Genomic DNA, 16,697 nt, shown 5'->3' with positions numbered 1-16,697 from the left:
TTCTCACTCTGCCATGCCCTGCTCTGAAGAGACACCCACCATTACCCCCGGCAAACAGGCCTGGTTTGCAGAGGAGGGCAGCATGCAGCTCCATTTTGCCTCACTCTCTGAGCAGGCCACAACCCTGACTCCGGGATCCACACAGCCCAAAGGCTATGACCTCGACGGTGCCTACGATGATACAATACCACCTACGGAGAAAGCTACAGTGAAAATGGGCATTCAGATAGCTCTTCCTTCTGGGTTTTATAGAAGAGGGGCTCCATGGTCTGGCTTGGCTGCAAAACACTTTATCGATGTAGGAACTGGTGTCATAGACGAAGATTACTGAGGAAATGTTGGTGCTGTACTGTTTAATTTTGGCAAAGAAAAGTTTAAAGTCAGAAAAAGTGATCGCATTGCACAGCTCATTTGTGAATGAATTTTTAATCCAGAAATAGAAGAAGTTCAAGCTTTGGATGATGCTAACAGGCATTCAGAAGACTTAGGTTCTACCAGAAAGAATTAAAATTTATGCTAAGAATAGAAAATGAGAACTCATACTTTTTTCTTAAAGAGTTTTTGCTTAAAGCATTTTGGTAAAACTTCTGTAATCTTAATAGCTTTACCTTCTAAAAATACTGCATTTTCTTATGATCAAGGAAAAGAGTACCTCTGCTTAGATCACAGAGAAACTTTGTTTTTCTGCTGATAGTTGTATGTAAATCTTCTTTGTCCTGATATAAGGCAAACAGTGTCTTTTTAAAATCAAATGTACATCAATTACAGACCCAAAAAAACCCTATATAATTTAACTCAGTTAAATGATACTTCACAAAAAAAAAAAAAGGAATTAAGACAGTAATTTTTTTTAAATTACTGTCTTAAAACAAACAAACAAAAAAGAGAAAACACAAATTACTAATATCAGAAATGAAAGAGAGGACATCACTATAAACTCCTGGACATTAAAAGGATAATAAAAGAATACTATGAACTTTGTTCCCACAAATTTGACAACTTTATCAAAATGGACCAATTCCTTGGAAGACACAATCTGTCAAAACTCACACAAGAAGAATTACATAATCTGAAGAGACCTACATTTATAGGAGAAATCGAATCAACAATAACCTTCCAAAACAGAAAGCACCAGACCCAAAGCAGTTCACTGGTGAATTCTACCAAACATTTAAGGAAGAAATTATATTAATTCTCTACAATCTCTTCCAGAAGACATAAGCAGAGGGAATACTTGCTAATTTATTCTATGAGATCAGTATTACCCTAATACCAAAAACAGACAAAGACATCAGGAAAACTATAGACTAATATTTATCAAGAACACAAATGTAAAAATCCTCAAAATATTATCAAATCAAATCCAACCACATTTAAAAAGAACTATATACCACAAACAAGCAGGATTTATTCCAGGTAAGAAAGTTGCTTCCACATAAAAAAATCAATTAATGTAATCCATCACATCAACAGGCTAAAGAGGAAAAAGTTATTGCAATGGGCTAGGTAAAGCTGGTGAACGTCTATATCAGAGCACAACTACAAGTAGTTATCCATTCATTCACACCATGTGCCAACACCTGGACTACAGTGAAAAGTAAGACAAAACTCCTGTCCTTACAGTCTACAATCTATCAGAGAAACATCGTACAAGTAAATCACAAGTCCCTGTCACAGGGACTCAACCTAGAGTTAAGAAGAAGAAGTCAACTTATATCTACAGGTTATAAAACAGGTATGAGGTATGACTGACGGTATTATCTCAAGCAGGATATATTAAAGTCTTAAATAAAAAAAAAAGTACATGTTAGATGAACTGAAAGGAACCCAGGTTTGATATCATAGAAAGAAGAGACAAGAATTTACATGACGGTTGTGGTTTCACTGATTACTGGGTAAAAATAAAGGTAGAAGAAGGAAAAAGATATGGGCGCTTATGAAACATCTTAATGTCTGGGGTAGACAGGAAAAAGTAAAGGGCTGATATACTTTAAAAAGATAAACAGATCAAGCAAGTGGAGAACACAAAGAGAACAGAGAATAAGAGCATATTAGAAAAATTTAAGAAGGCAGGAATTACAGAATTCGAAGGAAAAATCCTTGAATGTGTGATCTTTTTCTAGTTATGTTGAAGATTCAAATGTTTTACTCTTTAAGGACAAGCCTAGAAGTTAAATAAAGTATCTTTCAAAATTAAGCATTTAAAATTTAATACCCAAGTAATCCTGATACAGAAATACTGTTATCCTGAAAGAAATAAGCTTCTAAAATAATATAATACAAGAACTTAATTTTGCCTTTCAAATATGATTTATGTCAATATTTTAGTATATCTATTCAAGAACACTATTTATCCCTGAAACACTTCCTGAAATTTATTCGATGACTTGCAGTATTACTTAACAAGAAATTATGTTTCTAAGTTTAGTATCCTATAAAGGAATTACTTACAGGAACATTAAGTGCATATTGTAGTCCTTGAGGAAGTCTTTCATGTGTTTCCATCTGCTCCTCATCATTTTTCACTGTCTCCTCGTGGACCATGAGTTCATCATGTGATATCATATCCTGTTGTCTCATTTCACTTTCTTGTAACACTTCATCTGCAGCAAGGATCTCCTGGTGAGGCATACTTCGATCTTGAAGTACTGAATCCTGTAGCTCTCCAGACACAGTAGACTGGCCAGACACTCCACCCATTACAACCATTGTCCTGGAAGACTGCATTTCGTCTATGCCGCCACATTTAAGAAACAATCCTTCCAGTTTGTCGTCAATGTTCATGCTTAAGTATAACTGCCTAGAAAGACCAAGTTTGGCAACGAAACATAGTAAATTAGTTTTATATGACTACTTCATTTTTTTTAATTTTCAAATTAAGAATTTGAACAGTCAAATACAAAGATTTTATTCATGTACTTTGGAACTGCCTCCAATTTTAAAATTATAATACCAAGATCGGTTTCCAAAGGCTGGTAAAATAAAACACAAATTTTCATTTTGATATAAAGGCATAAAATCCTAACTACTTTATTATTGAAAAATAAGCCTGACATAAAAGCAAATTAGGGAAAAGTATTTGTAACATCAATCAAGGGATCCGTACTTTTTAATATATTAATAATATATTGAAATGTGTTAAAAATAAAAATATAGATGAATTCAATAAGGAATAAACAGAGAACATCATGAAGCAAATCATTTTTAAAAATTCAGAAATAGTCATTAAACATAAAAAAAGAGTCTCAGTAGTAATCCAAGAAATTACCATTAAACAGCACTATCATATTTCAACTACCAAACTGATAATGACTCTTAAAAAATACATCCAATGTTGAAGTATTAAAAAAAGACACTCATCTACTGATAATAAAAGTATGTATTATATCAACTACTTTCAAAAGTCATTTGGTAGTATGTATCAAAAGCTATAAAGATGTACATATTCTTTGAACAAGGAATTCTACATTTTGGAATTTATCTTGACGAAATAAAAAATGTATACAAAGGTATACACAGAAAACCACTACAGCAGTCATTACCATAATGAAAATGTTAAGTATATTTCAGTTTAGTCACTTCTTTCCCAAATTAATCACATAAGTAATGACCAACTTTGATCACAGTTTTCAGCAGTCAAACACCAAAGCTAAATTCCAACACACTACTGAAATCAAAATACTCTTTCCTTTACTAAGGTTATTGTTAACGGAGAAACCTTTACTGAAATGAACAGCTCAAAACAACCTCATAAACAGCAAAATATACAAATGTATAATTCAAAACTTGCTAATCTTTCTTCCCTGGTACGAGGTGTTATCAGCCTACAATATATACAGTATATCTGTACAAAACACCTTATTTCACTTTTCAAAATCTTTAAGGCAGCAAAGTTAAAATCTAAAGGTCAAAGATTGCTGGGTATGGTAGCTCATGCCTGTAATTCCAACAATCTAGGAGGCCGAGGTAGGCGTATCACATGAGCCCAGGAGTGTGAGACCAGCCAGGGCAACAAGGCAAAACCCCATCTCTACAAAATAAAAATACAATAATTAGCTGGGCATGGTGGCACGCACCTGTGGTCCCAGCTACTTGGGAGACTGAGGCAGGAGGATGGCTTGAGCCCAGGAGGTCGGGGCTGCAGTGAGCTGTGATTGTACTACTGCACTCTGCCTGGGTGACAGAACAAGACCCTGTCTCAAAAATAAATAAATAAAAATAAACGTCAAAGATGTTACATACATCACCAAATATCTGCTCTCTTCAAAAATTTCATTTATCACATTTCTTAGAAAATAAACTAAAACTAAATGAAACACTCCCTTAAGGCTAAAATTTGATTATTCTGACCATTTATTTGGAAATCCTTAAAAATCAATTGGTGAAAAGTATTTGTAACATCAGTCAAAAATTCCATATCCTTAATATATTAAAATACCTTAAAAATAAGAAGAGATGAATTCAATAAAGAATAAACTGACAGGAACACTACCAGACAAATCACTAAAGAAAACTTAGAAACAATCATTAAATATATAAAATAACTATGTTTTTATGTTTTAAATACATAAAACATTGGCCGGGCACAGTGGCTCACGCCTGTAATCCCAACACTTTGGGAGGCCGAGGCAGGCAGATCACGAGGTCAGGAGATCAAGACCATCCTGGCCAACATGGTGAAACCGTGTCTCCACTAAAAATACAAAAAATGTAGCTAGGCATGGTGGCGGGTGCCTGTAGTCCCAGCTACTCAGGAAGCTGAGGGAGAAGAATCATTTGAACCCAGGAGGTGAAGGTTGCAGTGAGCCGAGATCGAACCACTTCACACCAGCCCAGGCGAGAGCAAGACTCCATTTCAAAAAAAAAATTGGGGGCAGTGCATATATACATAAGTATATATATTTATGGGGTACATGAGATATTTTGATATAAGCATGCAATGTGAAATAAGCAAATCATGGAGAATGGGGTATCCATCCCCTCAAGAATTTACCCTTTGAGTTACAAACAACCCAATTACATTCTTTATTTTTAAATGTACAATCAAGTTGTTATTGACTACAGTCATCCTATTGTGCTATCAAATAGTAGGTCTTATTCATTTTTTTCTTTTTTTTTTTTTTTGCCCATTAACCATCCCCACCTTCCCCTTCTCAGCCTCTAGCAACTATTCTTTAACTCTCTATGTCCATGAGTTCAATTGTTTTGATTTTTAGATACCACAAATAAGTGAGAACATGCATTTGTCTTTCTGTGCCTAGCTTATTTCATTTAACATAGTGATCTCCAGTTTCACTCATGTTGTTGCAAATGACTGGATCTCATTCTTTTTTATGGCTGAATACTACTCCACTGTGTACATGTACATTTTGTTTATCCACTCATCTGTTCATACACACTCAGGTGGCTTCCAATTCTTAGCTATTGTAAACAGTGCTGCAACAAACACAGGAGTGCAAATATCTTAATATATTGATTTCCTTTTGGGGGGGTATATGCCCAGCAGTGGGACTGCTAGATCGTATGGTAGCTCAATTTTTAGTTCTTTGAGGAACCACCAAACTTTTCTCCATAGTGGCTGTACTAATTTACATTCCCACCAACAGCATAGAAGGGTTCCCTTTTCTCCACATCCTCACCGGCACTGGTAATTGCCTGTCTTTTGGATATAAGCAATTTTAACTGGAGATGACATCTCATTGTAGTTTTGATCTCCATTTCTCTGATGATCAATGATGTTGAGCACCTTTTCATGCTCATATGCCTGTCTGCCATTTGCATGTCTTTTGAGAAACGTCTACTGAAATCTTTTGTCCATTTTTTGATTGAATTATTAGATTTTTTTTCCTATAGAATTGTTTGAGCTCCTTATATATTCTGGTTATTAATCCCTTGTCAGATGGGTAGTTTGCAAATATTTTCCCCCATTCTGTGGGTTGTCTCTTCACTTTGTTGACTATATCTTTTCCTGTGCAGAAGATTTTTAGCTTGATGTGATTTTTTTTTTTTTTACCTAATTGTATGCTTAGCATCAAACCAAAACAATAAGTATTGAGGAAGTAGTAGTATTCTAGGGACAGATAATATTTTGGAAAAAAGGCATAAAGTGCTAGAGTGAGAGACTTGGAACAGGAAGAGAGCACACCTTGATACAGAAGTAGTAAAGTGGAAATACTCCAAATGAAAAACAAATGACCTCTTTAAAAATCTTCCTGAAAACCGACCACATGCAAAGAAAAATAAATCTCTCTTCCTTTTTACATAAGTTCCTTATTCCTATGGCCCCAAATTAAGGCATATATTGGGAGTTAAACTGTCTGGCCTGGAAACTGTCTTTGAAATACCCTGAAATTTCCCCAAAATACCAGAAAGTACTAAGATATCAAAACAAACTCCAATATCAATGGATACAAGGTTTTAAATAAGACAAAGCTTTAAACTGAGCTTTGGAAATATCTATCAAAATGAAAACTGTATGTACTCTTGATTCAGCAATCTCACTGCTAGAGATATATAGTATACAACCTTATGGGTTTATTCATAGACACTCATCAAAGAAGAAAGTACAAGGATGTTTGCTACAACTCTTCAACGGGAAAAGACTGGAAACATATTTAAGCATCCATAGACAGGGGACTTGTTACATTAATTATGACTCAACCATACAATGGAACATGTGCAGCCATTAAAAGGAATGATGTTAGCTTTATGTGCTGGTTCTCCAAGATATATTAAGTGAAAAAAAATCAAGGACAACTATGTAGATAGTAAGATCCTTTCTATACATACACACACACACACACAGAGAGAGAGAGAGAGAAACATATATACACACGCACACATATATATATTTTTTTTTTTTCCTGGTAAGAAACTTAACTGGAATTTGGAAAATGAAATAAGAAAGGATCTTCATGAAGAAGACTAATTTTGACTTTTTATTATTCCTTTTTCATGTACCAACATCTTTTCTTTCTTTAAGGTTACAGCAAGCTAACAGGGTATGAGTAACAGAATTGACTCTAGGTCTTGTTTTTCTTCTTTATTTTAAAACAAAGACTTAGTGTTATTTTAAGACATGTTTCAAAGACAAAGTGAGTCATACCTCTATCATATACCTCAACCTGTCTCTGGCCGGGAAATTTTACCAGGTCCATGGAAAAAGGGAACAGGACAAAGCTACACTTATTAATTAAAAAAAGATAAAGTAGAAAAAACACACTTGTATTGTCCTGGCACCTCCCTTCTCTGCCATTATGGTTTTAACCTTTCCCACTGAAACTCTACAGTGGTCTCAGTCAAAGCTCTCACGTGCCTCACTGCATATTCAAAAATCCAAATACAACAAAAGGTTCCAAGCTCAAAAGCTAACACATGTCATATCCCTCCCCTAATTTCATTATTTTTAGGGAGGATCAGCTAAGTGTAAAGAAAGAAAACTGAGGTAGTCAAGCCACACTAATATGTGAATAATTAACTGTCTCTTCCTGTTAACTCCTCAAAAAGCCAACTGCTTTCTAATCCAAATGTGTGTATAATTAATGGAAAGTCAGGGGTTAGGGATACGACACAGAAGAGGAAAGAAAGAATGCTTCCTTTAAATCTTATTACTCACATGGAAGACTGATTTGGAAGGGGAAAAAAACTAAACAATTAATTTCAGCTTCAAGGAACCCCTGTCCAACTGAAGAGGAAAGAAAATACGTGGAGTAATAAGCCACGCTGAGCTCCCTGTGAAGACCCTTTATCTCGTAGAGACCTTAGGCAGCTGACACCACAGAGTACAAAATGGTAGCACTGTTAAGAACCAAGACAGGCTGGACAATGATGTCCGAGGGCTAATTCAGCTAAGAATGAGAGGCAATCCTTCCTCTGCACTTCAAGTTACCCACAGCAGAGAATGGTGAAAACTACAACAGAGCAGGAAAGAGAAAGGAAGGAGACCAACTAAGGCCAATTTCTCCTAAATCTCCCTTTCACAGATTACTTCAAATTCTGCATTCTTTCCCCGCTTCCATGATTTATTCTTCCCTCATCACCATCCCTCTGCGAGAGAAACCGGCTACAGGGGTATTTAGGGGGCCACAACACAACTTCCCAGTTCCATTGAATTTCCCCTCCCTGCTCCCACTCCCAACCCCACACACACCTAACATCCTTCCTATTGACACGTTTAGTTCAGCTGTGTAAAAGTCTAACTGTAGTGACTTAGGTAACCGTCTAGTCATTTAAGCCTAGTGACAGAGGGGTACTTAAAAAGAATGTAAATTATCTGCCATTACTTTTCTCCTGTCTACCAGAAGAAATAGTTGACTCTTCTTGTGGTCATCTTCGAATTTAATGTCTCTAATCAATTACGTGTAAGTAATTAAAAACTAAGCTTTACAGATTTATATTAAGTTGAAACAGAGCAAACAGTTTTGGGTCAGGGCTTTTAATAAGGAATTAAATACACAGGCTTTTAACACAAATGTTTTTTGACAATTATTTCCAAAACTTGGGGAACTGTCTGGGCTTGTCTTCAGAGGACAAAATTAACAGACGCATTACAAATGGACAAGTTGGGTACTATTACTCATTTTTAATCAAATATACAAGGCTCTTAAAAATGCTTCCTTGTTCTACAAGGGCCAATTAAAAATCAGGGAAAAAAAATGCTTGCTGAGGTTTTCTTAATGGGAGTTTTATAAAATTAATGGGGTCTTTCCAAATTAGTATGTTTACGTCTGTATTCTAAAATTCAGAAATTATGAAAACCTGGAGAGGAAAGACAACTAATGTGTGCTGAAATGTAAGACACTGTGCTGGGCACCTTTAAATATATTGCCTTACTTAATACTTACAATAACCCTCAAGACAGTAACAGCATATCCCCATTTAACAGACAAACTGGGGCTTACCCAAGGATGCATAGCTAAGAAGTAAACTGGGATTTCAAACCAGACTTAGCTGACTCAATGCACTTTTTACCTTATCACACTATTTCCTGACTTTAAAAGGCCCTGGACACATTAGGAAGTAGTTGAACTCTTATTGCCCTCTCACCACCTGCTCTTAAGGCCTCTCTATCATCATTGCTTGGCTTGGCAAAGCAATCAAACTGTCCTTAGCTGACTACTCCATCTCATGGCTACCATGGGAGAATGTTCTGACACAGAATCCCCTTTTCTTCTGTGGGAGGACTCGACACTTTCCACATTTTCTGTTTTCCAATTTCTTTTTTTTTTTTTTTTTTTTTTTGAGAGGGAGTCTCGCTCTGTCGCCCAGGCTGGAGTGCAGTGGCGTGATCTCAGCTTACTGCAAGCTCCGCCTCCCGGGTTCACGCCATTCTCCTGCCTCAGCCTCCCGAGCAGCTGGGACTACAGGCGCCCGCCACCATGCCCGGCTAATTTTTTGTATTTTTAGAGATGGGGTTTCACCGTGGTCTCGATCTCCTGACCTTGTAATCCACCCGCCTCGGCCTCCCAAAGTGCTGGGATTACAGGCGTGAGCCACCGCGCCCGGCCTTCTGTTTTCCAATTTCTATCTGTTACTCATATCTCAGTGAATTTCTCCTCAGCCATTCTTTCTTTTTCATGGGTTTAAATATATCTTCTTAAGCTACCTTCCTTCCTCTGTTTTCTCAAAGCCTTACCAGGAAAATCTCTCTACCTTCCCATTTCCAATTGGAAATTTAAAAATAATCCTAAATATGGCTAATAAATGTAAAACCAGTCAGTGCTAATGATACACCTGTATCAAAAAAAGAGGGCTGTACAATTTAAAATGAAAACAGATTTGAAGGCTTGTGCTATATGCTCTAAAATTTTTTAAAGCACCAAGTTCCCTTTCAGAATGTATATGAACTTCCATGTGCCACTTATTACCTTTAATTAATCTGCATTTGAGCATGAAAGAAATAAATATTTCCCACTTAGAGATCCTCCATTTCTATGTATTGAGTTTGGTAGTAATATTATTTTCCATAAACTTTTTTGAATAATATGGAACTTCAACTATGAGTCAAAGCAGGTTATAATAGGCAAGCTTTGGAACCTAATCATCGTCTTCTGTATAAAAAGAGTAATTTTCAACTTAAAATATTCTCACAAATTCAGTAACACCTCTTCCCCCGACTTTGTAACAGAACCTATCCATTCTAAAATGAAACTTCACTTGCAAGCCAAAAGAGAGGCACTCAAAGGAACCTGTTCTGAAAACAGGTAAAAGAAAAAAAGCTAGATTTCACAAATTACTTCTGATCCAAAGCACTTTGTTATTTGCAGGATGCCAGTTACATTCACTTGGATATTAACATTTCTAACCTATGTTTCTAACTGTGAGAAATTACACCTTAAAAATATCAGCATTAGAAATACAAGTATCAATGAGCCTCCAAATCATTTGGTGAGATGAAACCCATGATTAATACCAGAACCTTTAACAAATTTGCTATTTGTTATTCTGAAGAAGTTTTGCATTTGCTTTCATCCTTGAAAAGTACAGTTTTGATCTAAGCAGAAACTACTTCATCTCTTATTAAAAAAACAAAATCTATTTCTTGTCTAAGTACATTCAAAGACCTCTTCAGATATATTTCTGTATAACTACCATTTTGTATCTATAAAACATACCTTGTAAACTATGTTAATTTTTAAAGTACTACTATTTCAAAATATCCTAACAGGAACATCATTTATACAATGGGACACAAAGGCTTCTCTGATCAGTGCTAACAACAATAAAGGATGTTTAAATAAATACCTGTTTCAATAGCTGCTAACACAACTATTAATCAGAAAACTTACACACTAACAATAATCATTTTATATAATACGACTTCAAAAACCTAAAAAGTTAAAAAAAAAAACTATTTTTCACCACAGAAAAATAATTTATAAATATTTGAATAAGCCAAAGTTAATAGGCATTTCTATACCACACTGAAGCCCCTCTCAAATGAAACAGAATCTAGGCATATTCTGCATTCCAAATATTTATTATCTGTTCTGTAAAACAATGTAACAAGAAGATAGTAGTATTTAAAATACTAAAATATCAAATTTACAGAAATTCAAACAGTTTAAGAAACAGCTATAATTTATCTTAACAAGAAGAGGGGGAGGGAAAAGGTAAAAAAAAAAAAAAAAAGTTCCCACAAAGCAGAATCCTACATTCTGTTGGATCTAGTTATTGCATCCATTACATTTTATGCCAATATCAACAATTCAAACATTAATATTCAAACTATAAAGTTTCTGTATTCTTACATGATCAAAAGAAATATTTAAAAATATTTTTAAAAACTTCTTAAAACAAAATGTCCCTGTATACTATGAACAAATGTTAAACACCTAATTTTTTTTCAATTAAATGAGATGGGACTGGGCACATACCACTATGCCTAGATTGCTAATGGTTATTTTTAATACATACTATACAGTAACCAAGACTCATTCTAGAACAACAACAAAAAAGTTAACTGTTTAAATCAACAGCACTTCTTTTTAATGGAAAATATATCGGACTCAAACCTTAATGTGACAGATACCTGGCTATCTCCCCAGAATCTGTTCTCTCTTTCTTATCCAGTAATAAAAATTAAGTGCAACATATGGCTGCCTAAATCAGAGTCACTTACTTCCCAGCCTCCTTTGCAGCTGGTTGTGACATGTGACAAAGTTAAAACCAAAAGGATCTGAGTGAAAGTGATATACACAAACTCCTCTTAAAGGTAAACAGAATGCCGTTCTCTTTTTCTTCTTATCAGCAGACACAATGGTAACCATTCTCACCCACAATATAGAAACTGCACATAAGAGCAGAGCAAGACAAAGGAGCCCTGGTATATAGTGATTCTGCAGCCTCCATATACTCTCAAGATAGTTTACACAGACTTTTCAAGTAAATTCAAATATATTTCTACCTTTATAAGCCTCAGTCACAGTAGCGAAGCCTATATACTTAAGTGATTACTGAATTATCTATAAGACTGCTTCCTTATATTAGTGCAGGCATACACACAACATGTACAGATGTATAGAAACTGGTATGTTTTTTCACATTTTAAAAATTATATAGCAAACACCATTAAACTTGACTAACATGCCTAACTTTCCTCAGTGTGAAAACAGTTTCTTTGAAAATTCTGGGAAATTTAATATGAGTGTATACGTGTTCAGGATAGAGGGTAAAAAATGCTATATCCTGTTGAGAAAAAGTGTTAAACCAAGAAAATAACTCTCAATTCAATTTCACTTAAGATTACACATTTTTGTGTGTGTTAGAGTCTAAAATGACACCATTATTCATCTCTTAAATTTGTTTCCTCAAGAAAAAAACTAGTTTCTTCCAAATATAAATACCAAAACTTTAAGAAACTATTATATAAATTCAGTATAAAATTCTAGCAGCTAAACACAATGACTTCATATTTGAAAAAACTTATTTATTCAAGATTATGAAATGCAAGTATTAAAATTACCTGAGACTAAGGTAAAAATGAAGACTTCAAGGAAGGGAATGCTGTAGAGTTGAAAAAGAAATCATGGTTGAGTTTCCACCTTTCATAGACTTCAGAAATCCTCAATACCACCTTAATCACTTATGCCATCCAATTCCTACAATAAACACACACACAACAAACATTATTAATGGTAGGAAAAAATACTATACAAATATAATATATGCAAATTGGTATGAATACTGAAGTGAAAATTCTTTCTAAATATAGTAAGTTATGACTCAATGATCAATGTACTGACTTGTTTTTATGTTTGAAATTGAACAAATGCAATAGTAGTAAGTAGACGGTAAATGAGAAATAAACTTGGCCTTATAAAGAACAACTGCCGGCCAGTCACGGTGGCTCATGCCTGTAATCCCAGCACTTTAGGAGGCCGAGGCAGGCAGATTACAAGGTCAGGAGATCGAGACCATCCTGGCTAACACAATGAAATCCCATCTCTACTAAAAATACCAAAAATTAGCCGGGCGTGGTGGCGGGCGTGTATAGTCCCAGCTACTCGGGAGGCTGAGGCAGGAGAATGGCATGAACCCGGGGAGCAGTGCTTGCAGTGAGCCGAGAATGCGCCACTGCACTCCAGCCTGGGCAACAAAGCGAGACTCTGTCTCAAAAAAACAAAAAACAAAAAACAATTGCCTAGATGTGGAATCTACAGCCTCAAAGATACAGGATATTCAAGGAAATTCAGAGAATTACAGACCTAAAAGGTTAGAAAAAACAAAACTTAAGAAACTACTTACAAACACTAATCACATCTGCTTTGTTAAAGTCTATGAAGTGAAGAGAGAAGAAACACAATGGCAGGCCTTACAAACAAACAGAACTAATGGCATGCCAAAACTTAAAAGAAACTATTATATAAATTCAACATAAAATTCTAGTGGCCAAAAACAATAGAAACAATTATGGTTATAAAATCAGATTAAATATTATCAGCAAGATTACCACCAACAGGAAAAAGCTGACAAAAAAGATAGATAAAAATATATGGAAAATTTTTAGCACGTTCAAAACAAAAACAGAGTATAGGCTATACACAGGAAGAAAACTTCCTGGCAGTAAGTATTCAGAGCATAGTTAACAGACTAAAGATTTTATGGAATTTCCTACCCTGGAGGTTCTTAAAATATTAGATTCCTATCTATCAAGAATAGTTTGCAAACACTCCTTCACAAGAAGTGTGGACACCAGATGATACATGAAAGATCCTATGATTTTACATTAGCTTAGGATGGTGCAAAGGCAAAAAGAATAGTCTTTCCCACCTACATCCATATCAGTAATGATTTCCTCTTTGAACTTCAGAAAGTATATTAATTCATTTTTTAAAAAACATTTCAACAGTTTACATATTTTTTTAAAAGTCCAAATTCTTATAGAGCTGTTCACCTCTCAGTACTCTTGCATTTCAGAATTTTCCTGGATATTCACGTATATCTCTTTTTCCAGATACACTTTCATGCAAAATAAAATTTCTTTTCCTCAATAGGATTGTATCATATATAAACTATAGTGAAATGACAACAGTAACAATAAAAGGGGAGGGGCTCATCACAATCCAGAGTTGTTACAATATATTTTGTAAAATATCTATTATAGATATGTTAAATATGTTAAAAGGAACTCATGTTTTAAAGTTTTTTAATTATGAAAAACCGCAATCAACCAATAAGAGATCCTCAACAAAGATGCAGAAATTATGTAAAAGAACCAAATGGAAATCCTGAAGTTTAAGAATACAGTAACAGAAATAAAAAATTCATCAGAAGGGCTCAACAGATTTATGGCAAAAGAAAATCAGTGACTTTTAAGATACATCAATAGAAACCATCTACTCTGAAAAACAAGAGTGGAAAAAGATGGAAGCAAAATGAACAGAGCCTCAAAGACATGTGGAACAACATCCAGCTTACCAACATTTTGAGTACCAGGAAAGAAGGGAAGAAAAAAAAAATTAATAAAATATTGGCCAAAACGTGACAAATTTACTTTCTTTTTTTTTTAAGATGGAGTCTCGCTCAGTCACCCAGTCTGGAGTGTAATAGTGTGATCTCGGCTCACTGCAACCTGTGCCTCCCAGGTTCAAGCGATTCTCCTGCCTCAGCCTCCCAAGTAGCTGGGATTACAGGAACCCGCCATCATGCCTGGCTAATTTTTGTATTTTTGTAGAGACAGGGTTTCACCATGTTGGCCAAGCTGGTCTTGAACTCCTGACCTCAGGTGATGTGACCACCTTGGCCTCTCAAATCCCCACCTGTGCTGGGATTATAGGTATGAGCCACCATGCCTGGCCCCAAATTTAATTTTTCTAAGGAAAATAAATCTACAGATCTAAGAAGCACAATGAATTTAAAGTAGGAAAATATAAAGCAACCTACAACTGGACACAACGTAGTCAAACTTGTTGAAAGCAAACACAAGGAGAAAAATCTTGAAAGTAGGAAGAGAATAATGATTCAGCATACGCAGAGATTAGTGGCTAACTTCCAGTTAAAAACAATAGAGACAAGAAGACAGTGAAATCACATATTCAAAAAGTTGAAAGATACAGCTGTCAACCAAGAAGGCAGCAAAACTATCCTTCAAAAATGAAAAAATATTCCCAGATAACCAAAAATTGAGACAATTGTTTTTGCTAGCAGACCTGCCTTAAACAAACACCAAAGGAAGCCCATCAAGCTGAAAGGAAAAGACATCAGACTTAAATACACAGAAAGAATTGAAGAGCACCAGAAATGGCAAATATGTGGGTTAATTCAAAAAAGACTCTATAAACATATTTTTCTCATTTCTTCCTTCCTTTAAAACACCTAAGAATGTATAAAGCAATGATCACAACACTGTACTACTGGGTTTATAATATATAGAGAAGTATATTACAATAGCGGTACAATAAAGAAGAGAAAATGGACCTACATTGGAGGGAAGTTTCTTTATCTTACTGATAATAAGCAGCCTGTTAAAATGCATAATCCTGACAGCAACCACAAAGAAAATATCTTTAAAAATATACAGTTAAAAAAATCACTGGAGTAATTAAAATGGCACACTGAAAAGTATTTAACACAAAAGGCAATAGAGGAAACAAAGGAACAAAAACATAGGAGATATCTATCTATATCTATGTAGATACATATATATATAAAGGACCATATCATATATAAACCATAGTGAAATGACACTATATATACTTGCTTTATATATATGTATATATATCTTTTTATATGTGTGTGTGTGTATATATATAGTGTGTGTGTGTGTGTGTGTGTGTGTAGCAGGTACCAAAATGGCAAATGTAAATCCAACTATATCCCTAATTAAATATGAATGGTCTAAATAGTCCAATGGAAAGGCAACGACTGTCAGAAAGGACAGAAACACAAATTCCAACTATATGCTGTCAACAAAAGACATATCCTACATTCAAAACTGAAAGTAAAAGGATGGGGAAAAAAAGGATATACTATAGAAGCAGTACCCATAAGAGACAGAATGGCTATATTAACATCAGATAAAACAGATAGAGACAACGAAAGACATTTCATAATAATAAACAGTCAAAACATCAGGAAGATATAACAATTGTGTATGCATCTAAAAAGAGTCCCAAAATAACGAAGCAGTAACTAACACGACTGAAAGGAAAAATTAAAAATTCAACAATTATATTTGGAGATCTCAATGTCTCACTCTAAATAAGTGATATAATAATTAGACAGAAAACTAGATGGCCGGGCGCAGTGGCTCAAGCCTGTAATCCCAGCACTTTGGGAGGCCGAGATGGGTGGATCACGAGGTCAGGAGATCGAGACCATCCTGGCTAACACGGTGAAACCCCGTCTCTACTAAAAAATACAAAAAACTAGCCGGGCGAGGTGGCGGGCGCCTGTAGTCCCAGCTACTCGGGAGGCTGAGGCAGGAGAATGGCGTAAACCCGGGAGGTGGGGCTTGCGGTGAGCTGAGATCCGGCCACTGTACTCCAGCCTGGGCGACACAGCGAGATTCCGTCTCAAAAAAAAAAAAAAAAAAAAAAAAGAAAACTAGAAAGGACAGAGAAGACCGGAACCACACTATCAACCAACTACACGTAAGTGGCATATATTGAAAACACTACCAAACAATACTAGAATACATATTGTTTTAAAACATTCTCTAGGAAAGGCCACATGCTGGGCCACAAAATAAGTCTCAC

General features: G+C 35.3%; 1 protein-coding gene and 1 pseudogene across 20 annotated transcripts in view; one reads left to right on the top strand and one right to left on the bottom strand.

Annotated features, from left to right (window-relative positions):
• The window catches only part of ZNF148 (zinc finger protein 148), a 142,037-nt gene that overhangs the window by 77,428 nt on the left and 47,912 nt on the right, over nucleotides 1-16,697 (bottom strand). For 14 of the 20 annotated variants that reach the window (XR_012431619.1, XR_010584635.2, XM_065539117.2 and 11 more), the window contains 2 exons: nucleotides 12,464-12,599; nucleotides 2,452-2,800 (listed from right to left, as the gene is read on the bottom strand). Coding sequence is in view for 17 of the 20 variants with exons in the window: in XM_065539117.2 (XP_065395189.1) it covers nucleotides 2,452-2,784 (333 nt within the window). In the remaining 3 variants the exon portion in view is untranslated. Of the gene's footprint in view, nucleotides 1-2,451; nucleotides 2,801-4,076; nucleotides 4,194-12,463; nucleotides 12,600-16,697 lie in introns of all 20 variants that reach the window. The other 6 variants (XR_012431620.1, XM_045385538.3, XM_074033261.1 and 3 more) reach the window with 1 other exon arrangement.
• LOC123571779 (deoxyuridine 5'-triphosphate nucleotidohydrolase, mitochondrial-like) lies at nucleotides 14-508 on the top strand (annotated as a pseudogene).

This window comes from Macaca fascicularis, chromosome 2, assembly GCF_037993035.2.
Source record: "Macaca fascicularis isolate 582-1 chromosome 2, T2T-MFA8v1.1".
NCBI lineage: Eukaryota > Metazoa > Chordata > Mammalia > Primates > Cercopithecidae > Macaca > Macaca fascicularis.
This window is presented reverse-complemented; position numbering and strand designations above follow the sequence as displayed.